A 15,172-nucleotide genomic window follows, 5' to 3' on the forward strand; every position below is an offset into this window, starting at 1 on the left:
TTAACGTCCAACACTGATATTGCAGGTCTTGCAGCTGGGATCTTTCTTTGCGTTTGCAGTAGACAAGCTCATTAGTTGGTGACCAGTAATTTCCGCAACTGTGCCGAGGGAGAGATCCACAGGATCAGTGTAAATTACTTCCAAAATAACATCCTGGGCATGATGGTAAACCATGACACCATCTTCTTCATCGCAGGTCAGAAATTTATTATCCTTTATGTTTAGCTGAGGAAGGCGCTGCTTACAGAATTCGTCTCCCGGTGATCCAGCAGGGGCAATAACGAGAATGACATAGTGGTAGGCTGTGTACATGCAGTAGAAGTCTCCAAAGTACAAGTTAGTATTTGGGTTGAAGAGTTTTTCAGCTTCAATTTCAAACCTGTATCTTCCATAAGGTGAATCTTGCGGTGGCTTCCCAGTGTTAAACTCAGTGTTGCAGCTAAAGAAGATGCCTTCTAGCTTCCCACTGATCGGAGAGCCATGGCTGCCACTGTTATCCTTAACCGAGGGCTGCATAGCATTCCCATGATGCTCTCTACAAATGAATGACTAGTATTGTTTATTTTGAAATGCATGTTAAAGAAGAAGTGGAAAGTTAGGACGTGGTGCTGTTTGGTAACAGTACTGAAGGGACACAAAGGAAAACCGTTAAACTGAAAACTGTGGTTAGTGTCATGATCTTAGGATCAAGCAAATCAAGTGACACCAGACTCAGAAAGACCTAGAACAGCTCCTGCTCAAGGGGAAAATCTGCTTTTCCAGTCTGGCTTCTCTGTCAGCTGTGAGGGTATTATATGCAGGCAAAGAATAGCACAAACAAAAAAGCCCCCAAACCACCAATATCTTTAATCAGCTGATTTGTTCAGCCTTCCACTACAATTCTAACAATAAACACATTTTAGTTTAATCACATGTTGAAAATTGCAAATCAGTCTCAATATGCTGAGTATACTGTTTGCTGTTTGTTAATGCATATTTTTAGCATAGGCAGTATATATTTTATGTAGAAAACTGCCGGTGAAAGTTATTTCTGAAGGATGTTTTTCAGCGAGCAAATTATAGGAAGGAATGTACTGTCTGCCATAGTTTTTTTCCCCCCAAATGATAATTTCAGGTCTGATTTGTCCACTGCTGACTTCAATCAGAGCAGAGCTGGGCACAGAGTATTAGGCATTTTGGTTGGTATCCAGCTTCTGCAGTAACTAGTCCTAAGGGGAAAAAATGTACAAGACAATTTTTTTTTCTTTTCCCCAAGCTGAGCTCAGTTTGGTTCCAGTGAAAAGAAACATTCAATGTAACAAGCAAATTTTAAAACTCTAAAATCCCAAATTGCACTCAGCAGTATTAGGCTGCTAAATTTAGGAGAACAGTCCAAAACAACCCATCTAATCCTGCTTAGCACCCGAGTTTTTATGTATAGCAGGACGTTCCCCAGAACTTGTGCCCCTCAACTCTCTGGAAGTGCCGTAGTGGCAGCTTTGTCTCTCTCTGCACCTGCAACCATGTGATACCAGAAAGGGAACCACTCCTTTTTGTAAGTCAGTCAGTCCTGCAAAAGACCAGATTTACTAGGCACCCTTAGAAAATGCCTTTATATACATTGACAGATTAAAAATGCATGAGGCTGTGGGGCTGGAGAGTCTTGCATCCCCCTCTTGCTTTACTTTTACTCTTTTTTTCCTTCTTTCCTGTTTTTTTAGCCAAGAAAGCCTGTTGTCTCTCTGCTTTTAACTTGCAACAGCTCCAGGTAAAATGGTGCTGTGTGGGAGAAGGTTTTACTTGGTTAAAGCAGAAGGTAGTAGTCAAAGCAAACAAATTCGGTGTATACATAACAAAACAGCTCTAAATCAACTCAGTAATGTCTCCAACTGTGATTTTTTCATTATTTCTCATCTCCTCAGCAGCATATCCTAATTTGACTCTGAGATAAATTTCAAAAGTTTTCTGGGCCATTCAAATACTACATAGTTGTTGTCTCAAGTCCTATTTCACAAGACATTGATTGGGATGGAGGGGTACAATTGGTATTTTACGACTGAAGTGATTACTGGGGAGAAAAAAAGATCAGCTTGAACAACCACCGTCTCTGCAACCTGAAAAGCCAGGCTTCTTGCAGTTCCATTTCCGTGGCAAGATACTGACATCCAGTGGCCAATTAGGCTAATTATAGGCCACTCTTCCCGGGGATCTGAGTTGCTTTATGGCACTCCCCCCAGCCGAGGTAAGCAGCAGAGCAACATGAACACTAATTACAAGCTCGCACTTCAAACCCTACGTTCAGGGGTTGCTGCTTTAGCACTGTGACAGTTGCTTGTTTACCAATGGTACTAGAGCTACCCCATAAGCTTCTGCAAGCTTGTTTACTAGTTATATGACACCACAGAGACCATTGGCAGGCATGGCATGACAAGGGATTTTTCCTAAAAGGAAGCATGTAGTCAGGGCTTTTAACATAACACTCAGAAGGGTGCACTGTGGAAGGACTAGCCCTTGTGACCATACTAGTACATTTCTGATCAGAAAAGGCGACCATCAGACAGTTACAGGTATTCTAGCTTCATACTGAGCTGGTCAAACACAACTTTTTGTCTCTCTAACTCACTAACAGAAGGGAAAACAAACTAGTCTCTATTTGTATCGAACGAAGAAAGAACATAACAGGAGGGATGGAAAAAGATACAGTGCAATCAGAGTCACATTTAGCAGAACGTGTCCAAAACCACAGCTATAAATGCACCTCAGTGGCCATTTTCAAAGCTCTATGAACACAGAGGCAGGTGCACTATGATTACATAGCTGAAAACAAAGCCATGTGAGAATCAGAACCACCACAGACATTTCCCTTCTGTGGTATCTAGTCCAGGATGGCAGCAGAGATTTATGAGGTCCTCAAAGAGCCTCAACAACAACTGCAATTCATTCTCTACCTCCATTGAGTTTTGCAGCTTTGTCGCTATGTGCAGTAAAATAATTCTTCCAAAACATGGAAGGGAAAGAGCAAACCCCATGCTCTGGAATATACAAGACACTCCTGGAATCGAGCAGATACTTATGACTACAAAGTGGGAATGTTTCCAAGGGTGGTGGAGTCTGCTCTTTCTTTGGAGTTGGAGTCCCATGAGTATTTTTTTTCTTCACCAGTTTTAAAAAACTTGCAGTTCTAGATGGATACTAGTGTGACGCCCACATAAAACTGGAATTACGTGGCACAGCAGCAGCCCCATCTCTTAATGTGTATTAAAGAAGCGTAGTGCTGCCACCCTTCTGACGCAGTGCTGAAACAGGTGTCGACACACTGCTTACCTCTCATCCACGTTCTTCTAAAAGTGGAAGATTACCTCTGCCTGGTGGCTGCTCCTGCTCAGTCAGTACATGAGCTTTGACTCCTATTGAAAAGTCGTCTTTTCTATTGTAGTGATGCTTCCAGTTGTGTGTGCAAAGGCACACTGGGTCTCCAACAGGAATAAGGAACCTACCTCCAGCTATCCCATTTATTCATTCCAACTGCAGCACAGCCTTGTAAAATTGTCTAAACAACCATCATTCCCTTTCCCGCCCCACACGAACTGTAAATTGACGTTCAGATTGCAGAGCCCCAATTACTGCATTTGGGCATAGAAATGGGGTGGTTGTATGTGGAAAGCAAATATTTAAGATAGAACTCTCATATGCAGGCAAATGCGTATGCACACAGTTGTGCACTCCTATTGTTCGACATCTCACTCTGAATTTCTTAGTACAATAGAAATATTAGGCTACTAAACACTCCGTTATGATAGCAGACATTTATCAGGCTGGAGATCCTGTGAGTACTTCGCTTTCTGCTTCAAAACACAAACTATTATTGCCTCATGGAAGTGCTGAGTTAAGCAAGGCGGAAGAAATTACTTATATTTTATATTTTCCCTTATTCTGAACTAGCAATATAGCATACAGACATTCTGCTCTAGCTTTAGCACAGCTGCCTCCATTTACTTATTCTCACTACTCCTTTAATTTGCCAAACAATTTTGCATATGTTTACTTTCTTACCTGATATAATCAAAGTATTCTTTGTGCTGATTTCGATAAAAAACAGACAGCTTAAGCATACGGCCTGCAATCACTTCAGCTTTTTCCAATAGCTGTGTTAGGTGAACTTTTGAATAATCTGGAAAGAAAACACAATCTGCTAGTATGGGGGGCAGGAAAAAACACAACACTCTCCAAAAACACAGACGTGCAGACTTAAAACTGGGAACAGAGCCTCGGTAACATACCTCACATCATGCAGCAGCTGTACAGAAACTATATAGCCAGTTTCCAACAGTCAGAACAGACAAATGGCAGGAACGTGCACGTTTGATTCTCCCCACTCCTTTCCCCACGAATACTCTGCAAGCCTACAGCAAGCTTCAGCTCAGAATTTCTTGTGTTAGGGCTGGTTTCCTTGTATTTGGGACCGTAGAAGAGCTGAGAAGTGCCCTCTCTGGCTTGTGTGATTTGATAAACTCTTTGCTACAACCTGCTAGTGAGCCAATAACAATTCACATAATTAAAAAAGCTTGCTTAGAACCCAACCTAAATGGCATCTCAACCACCATGGGATGCATAGAGAGCTCGCTTCAGCACTCAGCTTTCACACAGACAAGCACATTGGCACTCGGTGATGAACATCCAAAGGAAGAGACTCATAAATCAATGACAGGCTAAACTGATCCTCGAGACACGGTGTTGGTGGTGCTCAGGCTTTGCAGCATGCAGAGAAGTGACAGCACCAGAATGTCTTAAGCAAGCTGTTAGGGAGCTGTCACTCTGTCTTTTCTCCACAGGTGCTAGTAGCCAGCAACAGGCACACAAGTGGCCCTGCTCCGCTTTGGTTCACCAGTCTCCCCTTCCCAGCCTGCGACAAGCAGTGGTGCCAGGCACAGCACCTCGGGGCAGCTAACCTATTGCGGAACAAAGGGGCACTCCAGCTGCCTCTCATTAATGTACCAAACCTGAGCACATACGAAGTCTAAAGTTAGAATTCCAGTTTCCAGGTGTGATTATTATAACTCTACCAGCCTAGCTGGCACTGGTAGATGGCTAACCCACTCTGGCAGCAAAGCTAGTGCTAATTGCAGACGTCCTGTGGTGCACGTTTCCTCAGCAATATTACCTGCTGTGCAAAACTCGATGATTTCACTCCACTCAGAAACAACATAATCGCCATCAACTTGCTTTGATGCTGTCTGCACTGCTACTGTGTATTCTGTTCTCGGGCTCAAGAACCAGTGCCCACGGACCGTCATAGGCAAAGGAACAGCTTTGGCCACCAATTTAGTGGGTACATCCTGATGGAAACAAAAAGACAAAACAACACACAAGTCAGCAGTGCAAGCAAGCCAATCCACCTCCACTTCCTTCGTTTTTTTTGCAGTGTAGCCCCCCAACCCCTGGCTCTTCTGTGTAAACCTTGGTTACTTCTCACAGTCCATCAGTGCAGCAAAGTTAACAGGGTGGCCCAGGACAAAGGTCTGCAGTCTGCTCTAAGAGCTACAGTGATAACTTGCATGTATAAGTTTATTATTGGTTCCAAGTGACTATAGGCTGATACTGTTATATATAGGCCAAATATATAATTCAGACCAGGGCCATTTGTGCTTAAGTATGCAAACAGAGAAAGACATGCTACTGAACACAAGGATATCTTAATTTAAGAGCTTCTTGTGCTCTTATTGCCATTGTTTTCTTTCAGTCACTGTAACTGAACGAAATTCCTCCTGCCGTCATATATTGCTGTCGGTATCTCCCAAACCAAACTTCAACTGAGAAAATTAAATGCTTTGCAGAGTAACTGTGTGTTTTACATGCATCAAAACACCCTTATGTACAGGAAGGGCCAGAGCAAGCCAAACATACAGCTAGATAGTTTGTGCCTGTCATTGCACCTCTTGTTTCCCACCCTGCCACTATTTCAGATACCCTAATTTTGCTCTTCCAGTGTATTGCACCACAGTGCAACAAAGAAGAATAGCTGCTTGTTGTTGTTGAAACCTGATTTCTACAGTACCAAAGACTGCCGCACAGACCACCAAGGGGAAGAAAAAATGGAAGAACTGGACAGTTTATGCTAGAACTGTGGGTGAAAGGACTCACAGTCTCTGCGTGGTATACCCGAGGAGCTGTAATAGAGTGAGAGTGCTATTTACTCTTGAATATTTATCAGTAATCACAGAATAGTAAGATGGCTGCCACGTGAAAAGTGGGCATTTTAGATAACACCCATAGCTGTCCACCAATAAATAATATTTCATAGTTATCCACCTATAAATTTTAGCACAGCAGTCCCTTAAGGAAAAAAGAAATAGAAAAGAAACATTTTCTGTTCATGATCTGTAAGCAAGACCTGAAAGATTTTTTTTTGGCTTGTCTTCTATTATGGAAAAATATATTTCTTTTACTGTTTTTCTGTCAGCAAAGAATATTCTTTGGTTTCTGTATTAAGAAACTGTAAATTTACCAGCTTGTGATATTAGAAGAACTGAAATGTGATTGACTAATAATCAAGGGTAAGGTTTTGTTGTCATGATTTCTTTTTTGCTAATTGTCATTTAAATCAAATAACAGTTGGGAGAAAACTTTCTCTGTAAAGGACTCAATTGTGCTCTCGGAAATAAATAGTATATAAAAGATAGAGAAAAATTACAAGGAAAAATAAAAAAACCCTAAATGACATTTAAAGCTACCACCCTGGAACTATATTGCAAAGGCATCCCACTGGACTGAATCTGCAACTGCTAATGCAGTCAGCAGCTGCTACAATTACAATCATTACTCTTCCTGTCATCTTTTCTTTGGCTATAGTAAAAACTGCCTCCACCTGGGTCAGGTCTCTGCACCCACAACCCGGTGGTGGTTTTTGCCCCCATTGATTTTGCAGTTTTCATGTAACATTAAAAGCCTCATTGCCACCATCCGTCAAAGCCTTACCTTCAAGCTGTGTATCAGGAAACTCTTCTAATTGTACCAATAAAGGGGCAAACTACTTGAAACCACATTAAACAGAGAGTTTTATCTCTTGCACACCTGGGGAGGAGGGGCAGATACGATGCTTTTCATAACTCTAATCTGTTGTTCTTTTTCTAAGCAAACACTTTTTTTTTTTTCCCCTTTCTTTTTTCTTCCTGACCTCAGGAAGAAATGTTCAAATGTTCACGTTGAAATTTCTCTGGGGATTCTCCATTTCTTCCTTTCATCTCTTTTCTGCTCAGCTGTCATTCCTGGCTGAGCCCCCAAAGAAGTGCAAAGGAGGTTATATGCCAGCTCAAGGACAGACAGGATTCAGGAGTGGCAGATGGCTGCTCCACCACCAGCACGCACCAGACAACTCTAAAGGTACCTAGATGGCAATCATTTCCAAGAACAACCTAGAAGCACTGAATAACTAAGCAGCAAGGTATACGAGTCACACTACCTCTCTCCTTTTTGGGAAAAAATGCCTGCTTTGCAGTCCCTTTTCGTTGCCAAAGAAGCAGCTTTCAATTTTCAGCTTTCTCCCATTTCATCCTATCCTTCCCTTTGCCAGGCCTGCTCATAGGACACATTGCGGGAACTCAGTACACCCAGGTTTTAGTCCTAGTTTTGCTAAATATCTGAGCCTCCTTTCCTATTACATGAGAATAATCATAATTCCGTATCTAAAAAAAGAGGGGAGGTATGCAAACTGCATGGGGAAAAAGACAAAGTCTCATTAGTCTTTACATACCGTACCAATACAAACCTCCTCCTTCACAGATATGATGACAATAGTCATAAATAATAAAACTCTATGCACCCTAAATATGCTGAATATACTTTATATATTTGCCAACAGAAAAAGTATTGAAAATATGAATCATTCATGTATGCTCTCCTGGGTACACAGGGAAACAAACAGCCGCCTTTCCTGAGGTACAGCAGCTATCAATCAGGTTAAGTCTATATCCCAAGTCACTTGCTCACAGCCGTGTGAGCAAACCGAGACTTAACACGAACTCTCTACAAGTTAGAAAATAGTTTAAGCTGGTCATCTGGGCTTATCACCTGTGAGAGAGACAGGCACTCACAGACAGTGATTTACCCTACCCATAAGCTAAGTAAGGGTGATTTTTTTCCCCTGAAGATGCCCATCTCCTTCCATGGCCTGACTGCTGGATGACTCCTGAGAGTAAGTCCCAATGTTCTTTTTTATAACTAAGTGGTAGGGCTCACTCTTTTCTTTCTAAAAAGTTCTGCTAGAAGAAGGGGCAGTGATATCCTTCGCCTTTATACAACAGCTTTGTTACGAAGGCAATGGATGGGTGGGGCCCAATTCAGTTCCCTCCAGATTCTGGGAGGATTCAGTCCCTGGTGCTGCAGCTGCCAGGTTATCAGCCCCCTCCTCAGCAGGTCTGCCACTGAGCTTCAGCTGTGAAACTCGCATAATTAATGTTATAGGGAGGAAGGATGCTTGTCTCTAAACATACTAGGGTTACAGCAAATTTTGAATTTGAGCAATTTTTAATTTCTCAAAAAAAGCTCATTCTAGAAAGTGTGTTAAAAATTACTTAGTACAAAAGACGCATGAAAGCAAACACATATGTGTTCTGGCACAGACAGTTGTTAAGAGTATTCAGTCTGTGCAGTTCTCTTGCCCACCCTGTCTGCTGTCTGGATTTCCATCATTCTGGCCTGGGAGAAAAAAATGAACCCAACAAAAAAAAAAAACAAAAAGAGATTTACCAAGTCACTAACACAGTTAGTACCATGAAATTTTAAGTTAATTCTGGCAAGACATCCAACTTATTCATCATTTTAATTGATAGACTTTAGTCTCCTGTTCTTACAAAACCAATTGCCTCTCTCCTTTGACTAAACACTTCATCACAGTAAAAAGCTAGGGAATTGCTGAGAAACACAAAATAAATCTAATGGCTTATCTTTATTACACTACCAATACACTTCCCCCCCCTCCCCCCCATTTTAGCATTAGTCTCATCACTGTGATACAGATTTTGAAGTGTATATAGTGTTTGATCTGCTAGGGTGGCTCTTACCTTTTACAAAAACAAATTTTACAACTTTACACCAGTTTGCACATGAATGAAAACACATGTAGATTAATAAAATGAAAGAAATGAAAAAGAATCCATCCCAGTAAGCATTTATATTAGAAGGTATATTTATTCCTGCAGTATAAAATGGGAACTGAAATTCAAAGGCTGTCAGTCTAAAAGTAATAACAGTAAGAAAAAACCAAACATACCCTACTTTATTTGCTATTACAAGTAGAAATGGGTCACAATAAATGCCTATTGTAACATTAAATTTGGTAGTTCTTTGCATGCTGGTTGCTAGCAACTGCAACGTCTTGGCTAAACATGTAAAATTCTTGATTTCAAGCAGTCTAAGCAATTTTTCATTACACTTAATGCATATGTTACTTCCAACCACATTAAAAAAAAAAGTCAAATAAGGAAACATGAAAATTATATACCTGCTATTAACAGAAGTCACAGGAAAAATAATCTCACAATAAAAAGACCTAGAGAATTTGGTGGAAATATTTCCTGGTTATCCCACTTGCTTATAAACCAACAGTAATTTAGGTGTTGATAGATTGTAGCTCTCGTATTTGTCTGGATGGTTATTTGTTCCTTGGCAAACCTTATCTTTTAGAGATATGACCAACATTGTTCTTAAATTTGCAGATGATTGTGTTGTTTAATCTTCTATCTCATTCTCTGTTTCTCTAGACATCTCAGTATTTCAACTATTCTGAGGTCAAAGCAAATTTTGCTGAATTTGATAAGTACAGATTCTGCAATGCATTCAATATGTTCCTGCATCAGTGGCTTGAGGAAAGAGGCCAAATGAATATTCAGGTCACAGTGCTGAATGCTACAAACTAAAATTGCTGGAAGCCTTCCTAGAAGGACATTAGAATTTGTGACTCTTCTGTTGAAATGACATGTGTTGCTCTCGTAAGTCTGTCACTGAACAAGGACAGGCACAGAATACATAAATTGTTTAAATAACGATTAAGAACTAGTCAGGAATAAAAATGTCTGTCTTGCAACACATTGTACAGGTTCCCAAACTGTTTTCAAATGAAATAGAAAAGGTAATAAAGGTCTTTATGAAACAAATGTAGTTGTGTGTACACGCACATAGGCTAGAGACGGAGAAGGTATTCTGAATAAAAAAAAAGTCAATCAGATTAATCAAAACCCACCTTTGCTGGATGTCCAATACCTGTTTCCCATGGTCTGGCTTTGGTATTTCCAAAGTATTTCCACCTTGATTTTTAAATGAAAATTACCTTGTGTTTAAATTTGTTGGAATTCTTGTTTTCTTTCTTGTTGAGATCGATGAAGTAATGAGTAATCCGGTCCTTGGATTTAGAATCCATGTCCCAAGAAATCTTGAAGGAATCACACGTGATGTTACTTATTTTGATGTTGTGTGGGACTGGAAGTTCCTCCATCTCTGCAATCCCACTATCTTGTGATTTATTCCCTGCATAAAAAATAATCATGATTCATTCAGTTGAAGACCTATTATATACCTGTTTTCTGTTCTCCAATACAACCACATCTCTGAAGACACGATGAGGTACAATTATGCAAGTCTCAATGTCAGTGATGGGAAATATTGGAAAGGGATGAAATTCCTCACGTGAATAAGCACTAATAATGTGTAAGCAGGCTGCATAGACTGGCTAGCATCGCAACTGTGTCCAGTTGCAGTTTGAGAGTAAGAAACATCTAAAGCTATCTGGTGCTGCAACGTTTAGTTAAGATGCCAGCAACATCCATGGTTAACAAAATGGCCCTATCCATACCTGTCAGTGAACTAAATACAAATCATATTCATCCTAAACCTATTTTTCAAGCACAAAGTAAAACCAAGCTCTTCAAGGGTTATAGATGGTGTATGTATATACACATATATAAAGTACTGTTTCCTTCGCAATGAAACAATTGTCAGTGATCAACACTTTGTTAAGCCGCAGTAAAAGGGACATATGCACCAATTTAATTTTCTCGTCTTTATTCTCTATTCTATTTGCCCATTTGAGACCCTACAGTTTTCTTGGGAAGTTTTTTCTAATTTCTCTAAGTGCATATGGTAGATGAACAAATGACCATTGACCCCAAAAAGCATTACAGGTTCTAAAATTAGGTCTTCCCTTTGTTCCAAAAACCACCTTGTAGTGGAGCATTCCGTGAACATTAAAACTCAGAAACATTAGGTGATCTTGCACTACATAAGACACAATTCAAAAGCAAACAAACAATAAAAATAAGCAAGAGAAGATGAGAAAAAAAAGATGAGAAAAATGAGTGGGTAAAAAGGAAAAAATAGAGAAGATAATGTAAGAGAGGGAGTAAAGAAACAGAGCATAAAAAAATGAAAATCAAACAGAGATAAGAATAGAAAGAAACTAAGGAGAAAAACAAGGCTAATGCCTATGTAAGAAAGAGAGGAAAGCTCCCAAATTCTGCCCAGATGAGGAAGACAGGAAGCCCACGCAGAGATGTGAGGCAACACATTGTCAGAATTATTTTTAGTCACATCTAATTATAGAAAAAGATAGTATTTATACTTCCATCATAACTGATAAAAAACCGGACACAGAAGGTGAGTCTAGCCAGTAATAATAATAAAAATTTGACTTGGAAAACATTAGGGACATTTCAACCTCTCAACATATGCTGTCAAAGAATTATACCAACACCTCAATGCAGGAATATTAAGGTTGGCCTGATTGTTCAAACTTCTCCTCATAGATATGTGACATTCAATCACACAGTCTGTGAAATCCATAGATTTCCAGCTAGTATTCTGAATAAAGTAATTTTACTGATGATTTCAGAACCAATAATAACACTTTTCTATTTTTGTTTGATTTTATGCATTTACATACAACAGGTTGTCTATTCTTCAAATATCCTATTGCTTTTTTTTTTTCCTTTTCAACTAATATCAAAGTCAGATGGTGCATGGTCTGCCTCAAAATCCTACCCTATTTCTGCCACCCACAATGACATTTTCAATAGCTGCACTGGCTGCAGTAGACTCAGAAATACCAGTCATTACTAAAAGTTTTCTGTTCATATGAAATACATGGAAAGTGCTTTTCCCAACATGAGATTTCAGAAAGCCAGCAAGGAGAAAATGGCATTGCTTTCTTTTGTAAGCATTTTGTATTTGAAAAATGACTGAAAGCTCTACCAGATACACTGAAAAGGCTACAGATGACAGCTCTTCCAAGAGCAAGGGTCTGTGTTTAAGCAGAAGATGGAGTGATGCTGCTGAGGTTCCCAGACCTCCTGGAGAGCTGGATGGACTTGCATCCCAGCACACTGAACAACTGAATAAAGACCTGAACAGACATGCAGTCAGGAAATCCAAGCCATATATATCCATAATACGTTAATGTGCAACTTCTTCACTTCAAAAGTGAGCTTCTATACTCCATAAATATGGGCCCTAGCCCAGTTACAAAGAGCCAAAGTAGTTTAAGCATCAGGAGACATGTACAAAGCAGCAATGACCACCGACAAAAAGTAACAGAGATGAAAAAAGATTTTGGACTGCACTGATGACAGTCAAAAAGCAAAAGTGCTTCTGTAAATCAGTATTGTTTTCTGTACAATTCTTGGAAATAACACCTGGCATACATCTTTAGATGTCTGCACTCCTGATCCTTTTACTTTCTTTGCTTAAGAAGTGAATAAATAGTTTAAGTAAATGTCTAGCAGAAAATCTCCAGGTAATTTTTAGCAATATACTTAGTATGTCAGAAAAAGAAACGATTTGCATTACTAAGTGCTAAGTGATCCTTTTTTGGAACAAAATCCAAAATAAACACTTCACTGAAATCTTTAAAGCTCTTTGAAAGTGAAAAAAAATAATTTTACAGATTTTGAAATATAAACAGAATACGAACAGAATATGAAATAAGAATGTAAAATACCTCACAATCATCACCAGCAAGCAATACTCCAGTTTCCCTTCTATTCAGAATACGAAGTATTCTGTGGTATTTGTAATGCATTTGTATATTTTGATACCTATTTGTGTAGTCCTGAACATCAAAATCCACCGAGTTGACAGGCAGTAACAGGAACCCGATAATGATACATAGTATTAATATAGAGGATGATGATAACTGAGTATTGGTAAACAGTGACTTTTGAACAGCAATCGGTGTACCATTGCATGGGAACAAGGCAAAAAAGGACAGAGCATGAAAAGCATGTTCTTGCTCTCTTAGATCTGACTGATCCTAGGAATCAAGCTTGCAGGTAGTAGACCAGCTTTGCCCACATAGCAGACACCCGAGCATTCAGATCACCAAGAAATTTTGAAGCAGCATTCTCTTGTAAAGCATAAGCTCTAACTCAGAATCTGGGTCCTGCAAAAACTAGTGCTTTTCAATGTTAGGAACAGCAGTCTGTCCTGAGACGTACTGGAATATGACATAAAAATGTGAGATACAGTTCTTGACATCACTGTACCATTATTAATTAGAAAGAAATTAAGATGACAGGATAGCACAGAGGAGAGTCAGAATATCCTATCCAGTCTGGTAATGTATGTACAGCACTTATAACAACTACACAACGTGGAATATTTCCATTAGAGCTTACCAATATTATAAAAGCATTACAACTACTATAATATATAATTATATACTTATAAGACAAAATAGTAAGAATGGGCAGAATTTTCAACAGCAGAAGGGTAACTTCGAGCTAAACTTGGAAGTCAGATGTTTAAGAAAATACTACCATCTGCTTTTAAAGTGGGGGTTCAACCAGGGTCTGATGATATTGTCAACCAAACCACTTAAAAATGCTGACTGCTACAAAAGACTGCTTAGCAGCCTACCCGCTAGTTAAAACTAGAGAGTCCATGTGGGTGGTAAATGAAATATAGGTTTCAACGAGATCAAAAACTGACAGATATAACTGGCTAAAAAGGTAAGATTTTTGTAGCTTGCCTTTTTTCCACTTGTGCTTTGGTGAATATTTTGAATAGGTTTTCATACTGGAAAGCATGCCCGCTTCAAAGCACTTCTTTATACCAGGATCAACTTAAAGAATAGATCAACATCAGGAAATAGGATGTCTACTAAAAGCAGAAACAGCAGCTGAACTTACTCAAAACCAGCATAGAGTTGCCCTAAAGCACTCCAAAACTCCAGCTGAAAGGAAGTTACTACCGTTGTGGATGTGAAAATAGGTGGAGAAGGCCTTAGAACTGTCTGCTTTCACATTCGTTGCTTTGCCACTTCACTGGGGCTAAACTGATCTTTCTTTGATGAAGCATCACAATACAGACAAAAATTGAAAATTGAAGTAGCATAGGAAATCTTGCTCTGAACAGCTTCACATCAAATTAAAATAGATCAGTTTCCAATTAAAATGGCTACTTCATTTTGCACAATCATGTTGCTTCAACACTAGAAGCCACTGCAGGACTGGATAGAAACACTGCTTTCAGGTCTCTTTTGGGCAGAAACTTATAGAAGAGTTAGTAGTCAAACAAACCTTGTCTCCCCTGCCAGAAAACCTAGGCACGTCATCCCTTTGTGCTGCAGAAACACCTCTGTTTTAACAAAAAAGCAGTTCACTTTTAGAACGAGCAAAAGGGCCCAGTGATTCTTGACCCGTATAATAAGAAGTCAAAGACCACTCGTGTGTGCATAGGTCGTACCGTAAGCATAAGACTTTAAATTTCTTCAAAGCCAAGGAATAAATACAACACGTCAGCTTTACTGAGATCAGCTGGAGAACTGCAGGATTAGTTTTTTATGCTCCTATTCACAGGCTTATCTCTCTCCGCCATATCCAGAATTAAATTTCAAGTTAAATTGTCTAATCAATTTTAAAGCGGTTATGATACTCACTGCTGCAGCTGAGCCAAAATGCTGGCAAATGGGTAACAAACCGATTTTATTTATATACACATAGACACACTTAATTTAGCATCCTCATTATATCTTCTACTTACATAAATTATCTCTGAACAGGGAAAAAAAAAGGCAGAAAATTCCCATTGAACATTCATGGCTTTCATCTGTTACTATTGGAGACAAATGATAAGACTTGGAAATTGATAAGCCCACACTAAAAGATTTGGAAAAGGCTGGGTTTTTTTGAATTTGCCTTGTCACTCA

The 15,172-nt window shown here is 39.4% G+C and overlaps 1 protein-coding gene across 2 annotated transcripts in view; it reads right to left on the reverse strand.

Moving 5' to 3' along the window:
• Nucleotides 1–15,172, reverse strand: part of PHYHIPL (phytanoyl-CoA 2-hydroxylase interacting protein like) — a 57,511-nt gene continuing 42,339 nt past the window's right edge. For both annotated transcript variants that reach the window (XM_059821468.1, XM_059821467.1), the window contains 4 exons: nt 10,304–10,500; nt 5,141–5,315; nt 4,033–4,150; nt 1–535 (listed from right to left, as the gene is read on the reverse strand). In XM_059821468.1, the coding sequence (XP_059677451.1) occupies nt 1–535; nt 4,033–4,150; nt 5,141–5,315; nt 10,304–10,500 (1,025 nt within the window). The remainder of the gene's footprint in view (nt 536–4,032; nt 4,151–5,140; nt 5,316–10,303; nt 10,501–15,172) is intronic.

This window comes from Gavia stellata, chromosome 9, assembly GCF_030936135.1.
Source record: "Gavia stellata isolate bGavSte3 chromosome 9, bGavSte3.hap2, whole genome shotgun sequence".
Classification (NCBI taxonomy): domain Eukaryota; kingdom Metazoa; phylum Chordata; class Aves; order Gaviiformes; family Gaviidae; genus Gavia; species Gavia stellata.